Source organism: Mchenga conophoros, linkage group LG17 (assembly GCF_057382185.1).
Source record: "Mchenga conophoros isolate Kocher_MC1m ecotype Shallow Benthic linkage group LG17, M_conophoros_male_GT1.1, whole genome shotgun sequence".
Taxonomy (NCBI): Eukaryota; Metazoa; Chordata; class Actinopteri; order Cichliformes; family Cichlidae; genus Mchenga; species Mchenga conophoros.
In genome coordinates this window covers 41,145,878-41,161,791 of record NC_140542.1, presented here as the reverse complement: position 1 = coordinate 41,161,791, position 15,914 = coordinate 41,145,878, and the positions used below count along the sequence as shown (strand labels likewise).

At 45.7% G+C, this 15,914-nt stretch overlaps 2 protein-coding genes across 2 annotated transcripts in view; one reads left to right on the top strand and one right to left on the bottom strand.

Moving 5' to 3' along the window:
• The window catches only part of cog5 (component of oligomeric golgi complex 5), a 79,733-nt gene extending 66,162 nt beyond the window's left edge, over positions 1-13,571 (top strand). The window contains exons 12-22 of the mRNA XM_085252575.1: positions 5,938-6,142; positions 7,065-7,226; positions 7,452-7,551; positions 7,856-7,966; positions 8,426-8,488; positions 10,033-10,136; positions 10,904-11,141; positions 11,234-11,310; positions 12,260-12,386; positions 12,507-12,586; positions 13,238-13,571. Of these exons, the coding sequence (XP_085108701.1) occupies positions 5,938-6,142; positions 7,065-7,226; positions 7,452-7,551; positions 7,856-7,966; positions 8,426-8,488; positions 10,033-10,136; positions 10,904-11,141; positions 11,234-11,310; positions 12,260-12,386; positions 12,507-12,586; positions 13,238-13,346 (1,376 nt within the window). The 3' untranslated portion in view covers positions 13,347-13,571. The remainder of the gene's footprint in view (positions 1-5,937; positions 6,143-7,064; positions 7,227-7,451; positions 7,552-7,855; positions 7,967-8,425; positions 8,489-10,032; positions 10,137-10,903; positions 11,142-11,233; positions 11,311-12,259; positions 12,387-12,506; positions 12,587-13,237) is intronic.
• ndufa5 (NADH:ubiquinone oxidoreductase subunit A5) lies at positions 13,552-15,698 on the bottom strand. Its single transcript, XM_085252578.1, has 5 exons — positions 15,449-15,698; positions 14,770-14,814; positions 14,481-14,597; positions 14,344-14,409; positions 13,552-13,749 (listed from the first exon to the last, which is right to left on the bottom strand). Exons 1-5 carry the CDS (start codon positions 15,467-15,469, stop codon positions 13,648-13,650), a joined length of 351 nt encoding a protein of 116 aa, XP_085108704.1. The 5' UTR covers positions 15,470-15,698; the 3' UTR covers positions 13,552-13,647.
• Positions 15,699-15,914: the final 216 nt, after the last annotated feature.

The window sequence follows — 15,914 nt, the reverse complement described above, 5'->3', positions numbered from 1 at the left end:
TAACAAAATCAGTAGTGACTTAACAGAGGATGTGTTCGGAGAAATTGGCCTGCTGAACTGTGAACCTGTAAAAATCGAGCTGACCGAAGATGCAGTGCCATACAGTGTAACCACCCCACGCCGGGTGCCTTTTCCTCTCCTTCCAAAAGTGGAAAAGGAAATAAAGCGCATGCTCAAACTTGGCATCATTGAGGAAGTCATCGAGCCAACAGACTGGTGTGCACCAATGGTGCCTGCTCCAAAGCGCAACAAGGATGAGGTCAGGGTGTGTGTGGACTTAAAACGTCTGAATAAGGGAGTAAAGCGTGAACGGTACATCTTGCCCACATTGGATGACATAACTCCTAAGTTAGCAGGGGCTAAAGTTTTCTCCACTTTGGATGCCTCCAGTGGGTTCTGGCAAATACCACTGGATCCCAGCTGCCAAAAACTAACCACGTTCATAACTCCCATGGGCAGGTTTTGCTTCAGACGCCTGCCATTTGGCATAACTTCAGCACCCGAGATCTTCCAGCGGCTCATGAGCACCTTGCTCAAGGGCCTAGAGGGGACTGTCGTCGTGATGGACGACATATTGGTTTTCGGGGCTAACAAAGAGGAACATGACCAACGCTTAGGTGCAGTATTACAGACAATCAAAGCATCAGGACTTAAGCTCAACAGGTCCAAGTGCCACTTTGGAAAGAATGAACTACAGTTCTTCGGTCACATCATCAGTGCGGATGGTGTGAAACCTGATGATGGCAAGGTGGAGGCTATTGCCAGGATGCCCAGCCCCACCAATGTAGAACAACTCAGGCAGGTACTCGGATTAATAAACTATGTTGGAAAAGAGTGTTTAGCATCTGTCTGGGCCTGCGAACGTTTTACCCGCTACATCCAAGGCATGGGTCATGTACGTCTACAAACTGACCATAAGCCCTTGGTGCCTTTGATCAACTCATACGACCTTGATAAAACGCCACTGAGATGTCAGAGATTGCTGATGCGACTGATGCGATTCAATGTCACTGCTGAACATGTTCCCGGTAAACAGTTAGTGGTGGCGGACGCACTCTCCAGACATCCACTGCATGGATGCTACCCGTCCGAGACAGACAGCCAGGTCAAGGCATATGTGAGCAACGTAGTGACAAGCAAACCTATCAAGTCACATAAGTTGGAGGAAATTCGTAGAGCAACACAGAGGGACCCAGAACTTCAAAAAGCAATCATCTTCACCAGACAAGGGTGGCCTCGGAGAATGGCAAAGAGCTCACCACTGCAAGGCTTTTATGCAGCTAGAAGCCACCTTTCAGAATCAGATGGTCTAGTGCTCTACCACGATCGCATCGTAATTCCCACAGCACTCAGACCCAGTGTCCTTGACCAATTACATGAAGGCCACCAAGGACTAACTAAATGTAGAGAGAGCGCAAGATCAACAGTGTGGTGGCCCAACATTGGACTTCAAATAACACATAAGGTGAGGTCATGCAACTTTTGCAGAGAGCACAAGCCTACACAGCGACGGGAACCTCTCGTGACTACTCCTCTGCCCGATGGCCCCTGGCAAAAGATTGCAGCTGATCTTTGCGAGCTTGAGGGTAAGAACTTTCTTGTCGTTGTTGACTATTTTTCAAGAGACGTTGAGATTGCTTCCCTCACTACAACAACCAGCAGACAGGTCATTAACAAGCTTAAACACATGTTCGTTAGATGGGGCATCCCGTTAGAATCAGAATCAGAAAGGGTTTTATTGCCAAATGTTGAGCGGGTTTACAACATTAGGAAATTGCTGCGGTGCTTCAGTGCAAACATACTGTTATAAATACTGTTATAAATTAAGCTTAAATAGACATGAAAATAAAAATGAGAATAAGAATTAAAAGTGCTAAGTAGATAGATAGATATATACATGATATATACATGAGTGCAGGTGGTGATCAGTGCCAAACATGGAATGATGCAGTGAACACAGCATAGGGTCATGTGTTAGTGGTGGGAACAGTCATACGGTTATTGTTCATGTGTTCAACAGCAGAGGGGAAGAAACTGTTCTTATGGCGAGAGGTTCTGGTGCGAATGGACCGGAGCCTCCTGCCTGAGGGGAGCAGGTCAAACAGACTGTGTCCAGGGTGAGAAGGGTCAGCTGAGATCCGAGCTGCACGCCTCAGTGTCCTGGAGGTGTACAGGTCCTGCAGAGATGGGAGTCTGCAGCCAATCACCTTCTCAGCAGAGCGCACAACACGCTGCAGTCTCTGTTTGTCCCTGATAGTGGCTCCAGCGTACCACACGGTGATGGAGGAGGTGAGGATGGACTTGATGATTGCAGTGTAGAATTGCGTCATCGTCCGTGTTGGCAGGTTGAATTTCTTCAGCTGCCTCAGGAAGTACATCCTCTGCTGGGCTTTCTTGATGGCGGAGGTGATGGTGGGCTCCCACTTCAGGTCCTGGGTGATGGTGGTACCCAGGAAGCGGAATGAGTCCACAGAGGTGATGGGGGTGTCAGTCAGGATGATGGGGGGGAGTGGAGCTGTGTGCTTCCTGAAGACCACAATAATCTCCACTGTCTTCTGGGCATTCAGCACCAGGTTGTTGTGGCTGCACCAGGACACCAGACGTTCAACCTCTCTCCTGTAGGCAGACTCGTCCCCGTCCGAGATGAGTCCAATGACGGTGGTGTCATCTGCAAACTTGATTAGCTTGACAGACTGGTGGGTGGAGGTGCAGCAGTTGGTGTACAGGGAGAAGAGCAGAGGAGAAAGAACACAGCCCTGAGCCGGTGCTGATGGTCCGGGAGTCCGAGACATTCTTTCCCAGCCTCACATGCTGTTTCCTGTCCGTCAGGAAGTCAGTGATCCACCGGCAGATGGGATCAGGCACATTCATCTGGGAAAGCTTGCCTCGGAGATGGTCTGGAAGGATGGTATTGAAGGCAGAGCTGAAGTCCACAAACAGGATCCTGGCGTAGGTTCCTGGGGAGTCCAGATGCTGCAGGATGAAGTGTAGGGCCATGTTGATGGCGTCATCTACAGACCTGTTGGCTCTGTATGCAAACTGCAGGGGGTCCAGGAGGGGGGCCGTGAGGGTCTTGAGATGGGAGAGAACCAGGCGCTCAAATGACTTCATGACCACAGATGTCAGAGCCACGGGTCTGTAGTCATTTAGTCCAGTGATCCTAGGTTTCTTGGGGACAGGGATTATGGTAGAGGACTTGAAGCAGGCAGGCACATGACATGCCTGCAGTGAGGAGTTGAAAATGCCAGAAAACACTGGGGCCAGCTCGTTTGCACAGTGTCCACAGGGGTGGACTACTCCAGCCAAGGTCATCAGTAAGTCTAAGGAGCCGAGATCCTACTTGGTGGAGATGGCGAATGGGAACGTGACTCGCCGCAACAGACGACACCTTCAGCCTGTCCCAGGCACCGCTGATCCTGAGGAGCAGCAGCAGAGCACTGTTCCAGCTACACCAACTAAAGGGGCGGCTGCTTCCCAAGAACCACCAGTAAGGCAGACATTGCCAATCCCTGTCCCAGGGTCTCCTCTCCACCCTACCACACCTGTGAGAGTGACTTCCAGGGGGCGGGAGATTAAAGTACCTCTCAGATTCAGAGACTGAGGACTATCTCCTTTCTATGTTCTAAGGGCAGAATAATCCCTTATCAGGACTGAGGGTAGTCTACCCCCGTGATGTCCTGCGTTCTGACAACACTGTTTTATGTTTAAAGTACTTTTGTTAAAGGGGGACATGTTGTGAAATCTGTTTATGTTGTCCTAGTAAGGCTACCATGAGGGCAGCCACTAGAGGTCGCTAGGAGACCGGTGGTATATGTGTTTTTCCAGAAATTGATGTAGCGACGTACACTGCTGCTACAATTCAATAAAAGTGGTTCGTGCTTGAGAACCCTGCGTCTTATTGCCTCCGAACATGACAGTGTGTGTGTGTGTGTGTGTGAGAGAGAGATGAATTCCAGAACAGAAGTAAAACAGGTGATCTGTTGAATAATTTGGTCATTTGGAGGCTCGGTTGCATAAGTCTGTGTGTTGTCGTCACTTTAGTCCTTCTGCTCTCTCTGTTTCCATCTGACGTATTTTTCTTTCTGTTATCAGATATATTTGCTGTTAACAAGTATCATTTCCTCCTGTCAGTGTAACATTTTTACACGTATTTCAGGAAATTGATGAGGTTTTTTCTTTGTTGTTTCAGCTGAGCCAAAACCACACCCACTTTAACACGTTGGTTGGCGTCTGCATTGATCAGCCTGTCACTCGCCCTTCCTTCCATGTAAAATCCACTAAATTGAAATTAATCCAGTCTCATGAAGCCCGTTCATAGAGGTGGTTATATTTTGAACGTTGGAAACAGCCAGGTTAGCGCTTTGTCCTTTTCCCAGTATTAATGCTAAGCTAGGCTAACAATGTCCCGTAGTACCAAGGGCGTAGATTTGGCATGGACGGAAGGGACATGTCCCCACCAATATCCTGCGATTATTGAATTGTCCCCACCAATAATTTGATCTCTTCGAGTAAAGAACAACAATCCCGATAGTAAGAAAAACCGATCTGTCAGCGTCTCATTCACCCAGCGGAGCAGAAAGAGTTAAATTACTTCTCTACTGGAGTCCTAGTCATGTGACAAATATGGCCAATGTGATTGGCTGTGCCTTTCAGGGAGCTCTGTTTAGTTTTAGCAGCGGCAAGCCTGCGCTGCGAGGAGGAGAGGAGGACGGCAGCAAAACGGAAGAACCTGGATGTAAGAAAGTGTTTTTCAAAGAAACCTGTCAGTCACTTAAAGTCAAGTTCACTCATAAAATGTGTCCGTCATAATAACGTTACAGGCGATGCTAGGCTTTGGCCCACATCAGTCTAAGACTGTATGTAACCATGAATAACCTGTTTTGGAAACTACCTGCACAACAGGCAGCACTGTTAGTTCTCTCAGTCTCAGAGCAGCATTTCTAATTTTGATTGAAACTGTCAGAGAAAACGGCAGCCTCGAGCAGCCCGGATATTAGTTTACAGAGGCTGTTAGAATTATATGTCTAACGTTAAAATGTTGGTGACACAATAATTTCATCCTAATGGCTCTGACATATTCATAGGGTTAATTTTGAGACAAAATGTCATGAGGTCGTCATGATTTTACAAATATTCCACCTTGTAGTGCAGTTTGCACAAATTGTTTTAAAAATGCACTCAGCCTACAAACATTACTGATGAGTGAAGATCTGCACAAAGTGACAGAAACACTGAAGCAGCTCCACATTTTATTCTTATTGTCATGTATGTCCTATTTGTCAGGTGACAGAAGAACCAACACAAAGCTCAGAGAGTGATGGTGACACAAGATCACAGGTGAAATTGGATGATGACTTGTTGGTTCATGACTGTATTTGAAGCTATTTTTATTTTAGCATGATACCTGATTTATATGGATTATGGCTGAAGTAAACTAAAGCCTAAAATACTTAGTCAGTCATTTGTTTAATAGTAATTTAACATTACATAATTCACATATAAAACTATGAATTGTAATTTTAAATGGTTTAAAAGCATGCAGAATAGCATATGTAGGCAAGTATATTTCTCCTTTTTTATCAAGAAGCAAAGACAAAAAGGACAAAAATAAGAAACAGGACAGGGTTCAGTGGTTGAATCATCCGTCCCCATCAATGCCAAAACCAAATCTACGCCCTTGCGTAGTACACTGGACACTGCTGGCTCACTGACATGGTTTTGCGCTTCGGTTTGTAACGTGCACGTTGTGGAAAAAACTACGAATATTTCAGAGAAACCTGATCGAGCACTTGTGAAGTGTCCAAAATCCTGCAAACGTCTGCTGAGCGGGATGTCTGTGAGATCGCTCTTTCTGGTCTCACTCAGAAAAAACTGAGACTCTGTTCATGAATCCAAACTTTAATTGTGTGTTTTTCTCTGTTTGTGGTTCTTTTGTAGCCTCGTCGTTCTTGAAGCAGGCATTTGAAGGGGAGTATCCCAAACTCCTGCGACTCTACAACGAGTTGTGGCGCCGACTGCAGCAGTACAGCACCAGTCTGCAAGGAGCGTTAACCAGCAGCGGTGGGATGGACGCGTCTCTGGATGTCTCCACAGTAGAGACAGACAACCAGGACCTGTTTACACATGGGAAACAAGACTACAAGTGAGCCCAGTCAAACACAGCAGCACGCACACAACAGCTTGTTCAGTTTGAAGCACAGAGAAAAAGTTGAATTCAGAGCGTATTTGAGTTTTCTTGTTTTGAGTCACACCTTAGTTAAACATTCAAGTAGAAAGTCTGCTCGACTCACAGGCAGAGTTTGTGTCCTCCTACAGCTTCGAAGGCTTCCTGGGTCACAGGTCAAATGTCTTCACTAAATGTATTTTTAGAAGCAGAGACGACCGTTAAGAAACAACAAGAAAAACACTGTGCTGCTCAGTGAAGCCAATCTGATTGGTTCTCACTGTCGGAGGGCAAAAACAGATGGGACAGTGTTTGATAAGAAGGTCTAACAGAGAACAGTGCAATGAGGGATTGTGTGTACACAGTGCAGCAAAAACCTGAGGAACAAAGGCATCGTGTTACTGATGGGGCACAAAGACATGGCAGACACAAAGTCCTCTCATGTTAGTGCGTGTGCACTAATGACAGGATGTGAGGGCAGATACTTGGAAGTAGAGTGACAAGCTACACACATCTGTCTCTTCATGCAAAAGCAAAGGAATAACTGCAACAGTTTATGTACTTTCCTTTTCTTGCATTGTCACGATGTATAACAGTTATTAAACGAATCAGCACTCAGCTGCACTGAACAGTAATACGATTGGATAAGGTGGCGTTTCAGTTCCACTTATGTCAGACAGAGAACATCTTTGTTTTATGACGATGATGACACCATGATAACTGAGAATGTTTTTGTGCTTTTAAACGTAACCTTAAAGGAAAGTCTCCGTCTGTTCAAAGCTTCTCACCAGCAAAGTGTGTGTGTGTGTGTGTGTGTGTGTGTATATCTCAGTTCTATTTTGAATGATGTTTAATTAATAAATTTAATTCAGTGTGTATCTTTGTGTGTGTGCTCGTGTAGCCCAGAGAAGGCTCTGAAGGACTCTCTGCAGCCGTACGAGGCAGCCTACCTGTCCAGGTCTCTCTCTCGCCTCTTCGATCCCATCAACTTGGTATTTCCCATGGGGGGCCGCAACCTGCCTTCCAGCGATGAGCTAGACAGCATCATCAAGACCATCAACAGGTGTGAAGGCTTTTCATTATCCAACATATCAAGAGTTTGTAGTTTCGTAATACTGATCAGTGGATCGTTAATTGAAATATTAAATCAAAAGAAGAAACTAGTGAATGGTTGGGGGTCAAATTTAAACATGATTTTTCTTTCCTGTTGGAATGTTCTGAATCATTATCAGTGAAAACACTGTGTGTGATTAAAGCCGGGCACGCTGACTCTGCTGGTTGTTTGCAGTGAGCTGAATGTCGCCTCGGTGGATCCGAGCCTCTCTTTGGCTGTGGCCAAGAACGCCGCCAAGACGGTCCAGCTCTTCTGTGTCAAGTCTGAACAGCTGGTGCGTACCTCACTTAGTGTGTGCAGTGCTAAAGTAACCTTTGAAGGTGCGTTCATGTTGATCACTGAGACTGTTCCAAGAGGAGTTACAGAATTAAGTCCAGAATAGTAAATATGTGGCTGTGGTTCCCTCCCACGCTGATGAGGGTGAAGGTGCGTGGCTGTCTGTGTTAGCTGCCAGCGTGTCCATGATGTACCCTGAGCCTGCTGTGTTAGCACTGCCACAGCGTAAACCCATTAGGACAAAGAAAGCTGTGGGGATGCCGTTTCCTTCCTTGCTCTCACCTCTCAAACTCTGTCTCCAGTTGTGCACTCAGGGTGATGCCAGCCAAGTGATTGGTCCACTAACAGAGGGCCAGCGGAGGAATGTTGCTGTAGTAAACACTCTATACCGCCTGCAGCAAGCTGTCACCAAGGTAGGAGTAAGACCTTGAGTCCAGTTACTACAGCAGCATGTGCAACAGTGTGTTCTCCCCCGTGGACTATTAACCCACTGTCACAGCAGAAGAAAGGCACAGGATGCTGGGATAGCTCGCTCAGGCGAGCTGTGTGAGCAAAGGCTAATGCAAGGCCGTGAGTTTGAGTCCACTCCCAGACAGTTCATGTCTATAAATGTGTATAAAAGATGATGATGATGATGATAATGTTGGCGTAACGTAAGAACTGCGTTAATCTCATGTTTCACTGAAACTCTGAAGGGTGAAAAAAGTTTTGAAACAGTCAAATGTAATTTATGCATTCAGACTTTAATCAATACATTTCTGTTCATGTTGATTAGGAATGATTAAAAAATGTGACATTATGGTCTTTTACCCAAATTCAACACGATGCAGTGTGTGACTGATGTGTGTGTGCTAACCTGTTTTATCTCATAGATCATTTCAGGCTTGGGATCATGTCCACAAGCTGCTGCAGAGTCCCTCGCTGCTTCTTTGGAGGTATCCTCTTAGCAGTAATTAAGTACTTCTCTGGTATGCGAGTATTTATCACTAATGCTGTGTCTTCGCACACAGGTGAACTCGAGTTGTGTCTGTGACCTCCCGTCATATTTCTTTTCAAGATTTTCTTATTTAATCACTAGTGTACATATATTTATATTTATAGATACATATATATATTTAGTCATCTTTTCTCTTTTACCATGTCTCTCTAATATTTGCTCCTTACTATTTTTCTATTTTCTTTATTATTTTATTTTATTATATTCTACTGTACCATGCTGCTGAGTGACTGCTGCTCGTCAAACACATTTCATTGCAATGTTGACCCTGTGCTAACTTGCATATGACAAATAAAACTGAAACTGAACTGATGATGTCGGCTTCAGCTTCTGGTCACGTGTGGTTTGTGAGGTCACACCCTCATATTTGACAACAAGGCCTGGCTCGCAGTCTCCACTCTAACGATTCCCAAGGTTTTCTCTCGGGTTAAAGTCAGGACTTTAGTCAAATTCTTCCACACCACACGTGTCTGTGTTTTTAAAGACTTTGTGTGCAGTCGTGTTGGAACAAAGTTGCATGAAAGTGTCCAAAATGTCTCGGTTTGCTGAAGTGCTTAACACTTCCTGAAAAACAGCCCCCGCTGTAATCACTCTTCATCACACTTGCTGTTATTCTGACAGTCACCAAATGTACACTCATCCACCCCAGACAGAGAAACGTTATTGGTCACTCGCTCCACTGCTCTAGACTCCAGTGGAGATGTGTTCTTTACAGCATCCGATGCCTTGCATTGCATATGGCGATGAAGATGCTGCTCAGCCGTGGAAACCTGCTCCATGAAGCTCTTTTACATTGCCTTCATCACTGAGTTGCTGGAAATTTCACAGCTGGGCTTGTTGCACAGGTTGCATCCTATCACAGTACCAAACTGGAATCCACTGAGCTGCTAAGAGCGAGCCGTTGCCTAGTTGCTAAACTTTATACACCTGTGGCCGTGGAAGTGACTGGAACACCTGAATTCTGTCTTTGGGTGGGTGAGCGAACACGTGGAGACTCCTCTCAGGTGCTGGAGGCTCCAGTCAAAGCCTGAAGCTTACATTAGTTTATCAGAGCTGTGATGACAACATTAGGCTCATATTTAGGTCAACACAGAGTTTAAAACTTTGTATGTTTTGATCTTTGTTCTTAAAACAAAATCTCTTTTTTGTTTCAGTTTAGGGGGATTTTTTATTTCATTTCGATTTAAAGTTATAGTTTAATCATCTTCTAAGTGTCCTGATGCTCCAGCTGTCATCTTACACACATCTTACTGTTAGCAGCTCTGCTAGCTGTACTGTTGGCCCGACATGCTGTTGTCCATCTGGAGCTTCACCGTAACACTATAAAATGTGATAAAACATTAGGCTGTGGATGTCAGTTCATCTATACACGCGTGAGTCTGCTCATCTGACTCCACATGTTGCTAAGGTAGGCGTGATGCTGGTGTCCTCCTGTTCTGTCCTGTCACATGACTCTGTTTCTCCTTCTGACCTCTGGTTCAGGGAGTTCAGGCGCTGATGAGAAGTGCGGTGCATCCTCTCCTGCAGTCAGTCACCGACTCCATAGAGGCCATCATTATCACCTTACACCAAGAAGACTTCTCAGGGTCAGCCTCTCTGCATCAACAACAGCTCAGTACATATAATGTTAGAATGTTTTTGGACCGAATGTGCCTGCAACATGAATCAGACTCATTTTTATTGGTTGTAGCTAGAAAATCGAAGACCTTCATGAGTGGTTTTAGTCCTTCTAACAGTCAGAACTGTGCCTCTGGTTCACTGACGGTACAGATCACACTTGATTTTCAGATTGAATTCAGTCTTATTTTGAAAGTAAGTCCAAGACTAGGACCGTCAACACGTCGTCACTGCTATGAATGAAGATTAAAGTCCAAAAGCTGCAGCTGGACTCATCTCGTCCTGCTCGTCGTCGGCTGCACTTGTTGTTCAGCAGTTGGTCCAACATCATTTAACACGAATCAAACAGCTGACGCTAACACATGCTCTCGTTTACAAACACAAAAAGTGACACACAGAAGGTAATAAAGAAAAAATGTCTTGTTTTGAGATTAATGTCATACAGTAACAACCCTACAACATTTGAAAGAAACCTCTAAGGATCAGAGGCCCCCCACAAGCAAACGGCTGACCACAGTGTGCAGACTCAGTGTGTGTGTGTGTGTGTGTGGTGTGGTGTGGTGTGGTGTGGTGTGGGGGGGCTCACTAAATCTTCTAGTTTCTAAAAATCACTAAAAGAGTGACATGTACCAAGCCAGGTTTCCTCACACTGATCTGCTTTCTACAGTTGTGTTCAGAGTGTTAATGCACAGCAAACACATGTTAAACACATGATGATGTGCTGTGTGTGCTGCAGGCCTCTGTCCAGCCCCGACAGACCTGATATTCCTTGCTCTCTGTACATGAAGGAGCTGCAGGGTTTTATCTCCCGAGTCATGGCAGACTATTTCAGACACTTCCAGTGTGTGGACTTCATATTCGAGAGCACGGAGTCGATCGCCCAGAGAGCCATCGAGCTGTTCATCCGCCACGGCAGCCTGCTGCGTCCGCTGGGGGAGGGGGGCAAGATGAGACTGGCTGCTGACTTTGCGCAGGTAACGGAGATGCCATCTGTTTTCTGCTCTTCGGCCTTGTTTCGCTCAAAGGCCGATTTTCATTTTGACTTTTCTGTTTTTACGCGTGTCAGATGGAGATGGCTGTGGCTCCTCTGTGCAGACGAGTGTCTGATTTAGGGAAACCCTACAGGATGCTGCGCTCCTTCAGGTGTGTTGGCTTCAATTAACAGTCGTCACAGTTAGATGGTGCACTTTGTTTTTTCATGTAAAGAATTACGGCCTAACAGGCAGTAATGGTGATGAATCATGTTAACCATGCAGGACTTTACCTACATGCACTCGGTGCTGTCCTGACCTAGACACTGTGTATTTTTCATAGTAAAACACTGCATTTTAAATACTACATATCTACAGTACGTACATACTAGTTCCAGTTTATTGTTGTTTTTAATATTACATAAGAAACTGTTGACCTTCATGTTATTTTGGTGAAAGCTGAGAGTTTAGGCACAGCGAGTTATCCAGCATCGAAACTCCACAAACCTGCTCTGGTTCCAGTCCAAGTTTGGGAGAACGCATCAGTTTGTAAAACCTTTACTGGGAAAAAGTGAGCAGCAGGAGTCCTTCATCAAACCACCTGATCAACAAACTCCGACATGACCCACCGCCGTTTGTCTTACACTGAAACGATGTGCAGTAAAGCTGCAGCCATTACAAAGTAACTCAGTCTGACACCAGTTTAAGTTATACTGAAGGCTGACAGCAGCCGGCCTAGTTACCTGCAGCACAGGGGTGGGTGTAAAGGGGGCCACGGGGTGCACCGGACCATGTTTATTTCAAAGCTTTCATAACATTTTTCAGATTGAAAGTGAAATATTATCAAAGAATGTCTTGATCAAATCACATTAAAAAAATATAGAAATAAAAGCTAATAAAACTCTCATTTGATTTCTGACTGGATTTTTTTCTTCGGGGAAATGGAACCAGTCGTAGGCAGACAGTTTCAGTGTTCGTTCAGGTGCTCACACAGATGACCGAGGCTTTCATCAGGTTATCAGAGAGCTTTTCCTGTAAGCTCGTCTTTCTTCTGAATGAACACGATGAGCAGCAGATGTTTTACATGGAAGGTAAAAAGTGCTGTTTGCTTTGTGTTTGAGGCCGCTGCTGTTCCAGACCAGTGAGCTGATAGCCAGCAGTCCAGCTGTCGGTGAACTGATTCCCTACAGCACCTTACTACACTTCCTTTTCACCAGAGCCCCACCGGAGCTGAAGTCACCTCACCAGGCCTGTAGACACACACACACACACACACGCGCACACACAGTTCAAGCTGAATCGTCCATCATCATGTGGCACTTCTGCAGTGTGTACAGTGCACCATCTCAATAAGCCTGTCCCCCACAGAGAGCAGAGTGGTCCATCGCCAGGTACTCACAGTGGCTGGATGATCATCCCTCTGAGAGAGACAAGCTCAGCCTCATCAGGTAGGCTCGGTGACGTAAACACATCTGTTAGAACACTTTGGTCTGTACAACAGGACAGGAGCTGCCACTGTTACCTGATCTTAGATTACCTAATCTCAGGGGGCCTTTACTGTGATGAATGGGCTCCCTCTAGTGGTAGACTGACTGATGTGTGTGTAATTTAAGGAGTCACTGCTGACTGCCAATAAGAGTCCTAACTCAGTATTAGTTTGCACTACAATCAAATCAGGTAAGAATAGCATGAAAAATATTTACGCCAGCATTAGGTGTTGGGCTTGTTGTACTACATGGTGCATTTTGGCTTCAAAGGAAGATCAAACAGACATTTAGTTTGAGCTTGAAGTAGTGAGAGGTCCAAAAACACCATATTTAGAATCCCCATGTGTTCCCTACCAACTGCCAGTACAAACAATGTTTTAAATGGCTGTATGCTGCATTATTATCGCCTTGACCTTCAAGTCTGTCGACCTTGAAGGTCAGAGGCCAAATGTGACACGTGTTAAAAATGCACACTGTTCTTGTAAGACTCGCAGTTTTGAGGCACCAACTCTTTACACTGACCTTGAACACCTCGCTGGATACAAGTCAGATATGACAACTGATTTGTGTGCACTGTGATAACAGATGTGCTCACTCTGTCTGTCCTCTCAGGGGCGCTCTGGAGGCCTACGTGCAGTCAGTCAGGGTTCGGCAGGGGAAGGAGTTCGCCCCCATCTATCCCATCATGCTCCAGCTGTTACAGAGGGCTACCAGCACCTGACCTGTGTTTGGGTCCACAAATAATCTGCTCATTTTTTAACAAGTGTGGTCCAGGGGTCGAGAGAGAGTATTTACAGTAAAAGTAATCTCAGCAGTAACAGCAGAGAGCCTCGTCCGAACCACAGAGGAGGACAACGCAGCTTCTTAGAACAGACTTGCTGATATAAAAGTAATAATTTGTGACACACATCAAAAACTCATCTGAATAAAGGCAATATTTCCAAAACTTTAATGTAGTACTTCATTGAAAGCACAGGTTTTGCCTTCACAGACAGTATGACAGGAACACTACACACGCAGACTCAGATGGGCCACTTCCACTGGTTGGGGGGCGGCTCCTCTACCAGCGGCTCCCACGGCTTCCACTCGGACATCTTCCTCGATAACGCCAGCTCACACTCAGCCTGCGCGCAGGAAAAAAATCATCAGCCACAAATACTAATGTATACACTAATACTGTAAAGCAACCATACTTTTTAGTTAAGTTGAGACAACTGCGTTCACATATTCACCGAGACCGTCCGGTCTGTATGAAGGCTGACGGGAACCAACCGAACACATCAGTGATTTAATGTCGACTTCAGTGTGAAACAAACAGTAACTCTGTACTACGAGTGTGTCAGCTACTCTGGTGAGAAAAGCACTCTCAGAATAAAAGAGGCAGCAGTCTGTACAAAGCCACGCGCTCATTTAAAGACCTGGGAGCAATACAGTACTACCAGCAGCGTATTAGCAGTCTTCAAACCAGTCGGAATCACTTTAATCCAGGGATTCAATTTTAATCCCTGGATTAAAGTGAACCAGAATGATCTGGACCTGCGCTCCAACACCTTCCGTTACTAAGCTTGTCACTGTGTTCATGTATGTAGGCTATATATGTCATACACCCCTCTGCACTCGAGCTGAACACGAAGTCGTGACTTTTAGGTTTGTACATGAAGAGTTTTCCACTCAGCTTCATCACTTTGATCAGAGTGAGGCAGACTGACCGCACCTACCTGGAAAATGACCTCTTCAATCTGACCGCAGTTAATTTTCTTCTCAAGCTTCTCAACATCGGGTTCCTGTGAAGAACACAAATCCTGTCAGTTCATCTAAGCTCCTCTGTCATTCGTCTGTCTGCTCACACACTGACCGTTTTCACGTGGCTGAAGCGCTCATTGACCAGCTGCTCCGTGTACTTCCTGTAAGCAGCGTCCTGCGGCATGGTCTGCAAGGACGCCAGGATCTTTGTGTAGAGGATCCTGAGACGCTGAGAGGAACAGCACAGGGTGAGTACACTGCTCAACTCCCTCAGCTTCAATGACAGCTCCATAAACGGCACACGGATAACACGAGTGTGATCCAGGACTAGTCTGGTCACAGTCAGGCGATGGGAAAGATTAAAAATGAGGTATGTGGTGCAGTCACCATCAGCTGCTCACCTCCTGTGGATTTTGAGACACTGCCAGGCCAACCAAGCCGGTCGTCTGGAAGAGAGGAAAAGGAGAGCTGTCCAAGAGTGGCTAATGTCAATGCTTTCACCTTTAACCACGTGACTCCAGCATCGGCACTCGGCCTAAACCAACCCTCAGTCTGTCTGCTCGCACTGTCAACAACCAGCTCCACAGCTGGTTTTATGACTTGGACGAGACACTTGTGGTTCTTAATCACCTCCAACAACATTTCCCTGCTAATGTGGAACTTCCTTAAAAAACATTCTCTGAAATCCATCAGCCCTCACCTTCAAATATGTGCACTTTATTAACATTACAGGCAGGTTTGCACTGAGCAGGGATTTTATTTTCCAGGTCTGTTGGTCCAGATTCGGGTCTCCAGTTAGCCATGTAAGGGAAGTATGGCTTAACCAGTTTCTTCAAAAGCTCCCACGGGTGTTCGGCTGACTTAACCGTGGGACCGGATTCAAAGTGTTCGGTGAGCTTTCCTTTAGTTTGCCACCTGCTCTGACCGGACACTGCCGTGCTAGCTCCTTATCAAGTTAGCATGCTAGCACAACATGCACAGCGCGCAAACGGAGGTGACAGTACCGTCACCTTAATAAAACTAATACAGCTGTTTTATTGTGTTTCTTACATTAAAACAAGACATGACCTTTACTCATACCTTCTTCAGCAGCCCAGCCATTCTCCAGACGTCAGGAATGCGTCATGATACTTCCGGCTGCTAAATATGACGTCGGTGTTGTCTTTTTTTTCTCGGCGTTTTGAAAAACGATTTGTTCCTGTCGTAATAAATGTTAAAAATTAGAAAACGCGGACTGTTCTGTGATCACAGCAGCGTAAAACTATATACATGCTATGTATTCACGCTAGCATAGCATAGGTCGGATGTAGGTACAAACATCTGAACGTTTTGCTTTTATCCAAGCAGGCTGAGGTTGTGTCGCTTGAAGTACGCGCACTACGCGTACTACGTACGGTGTGTACTGTACGAGAAGTGCGGAAGTAAGAGGCTTGTGAAATGGGACGGTCTAGCCTTCGTCGCGCTGTTCGGGTTGCCTAGCAACCATGATACTAACCGCGAGTAATGTTACATACAGCATTGTTTGACAGAAATGAAGGAGAAACAA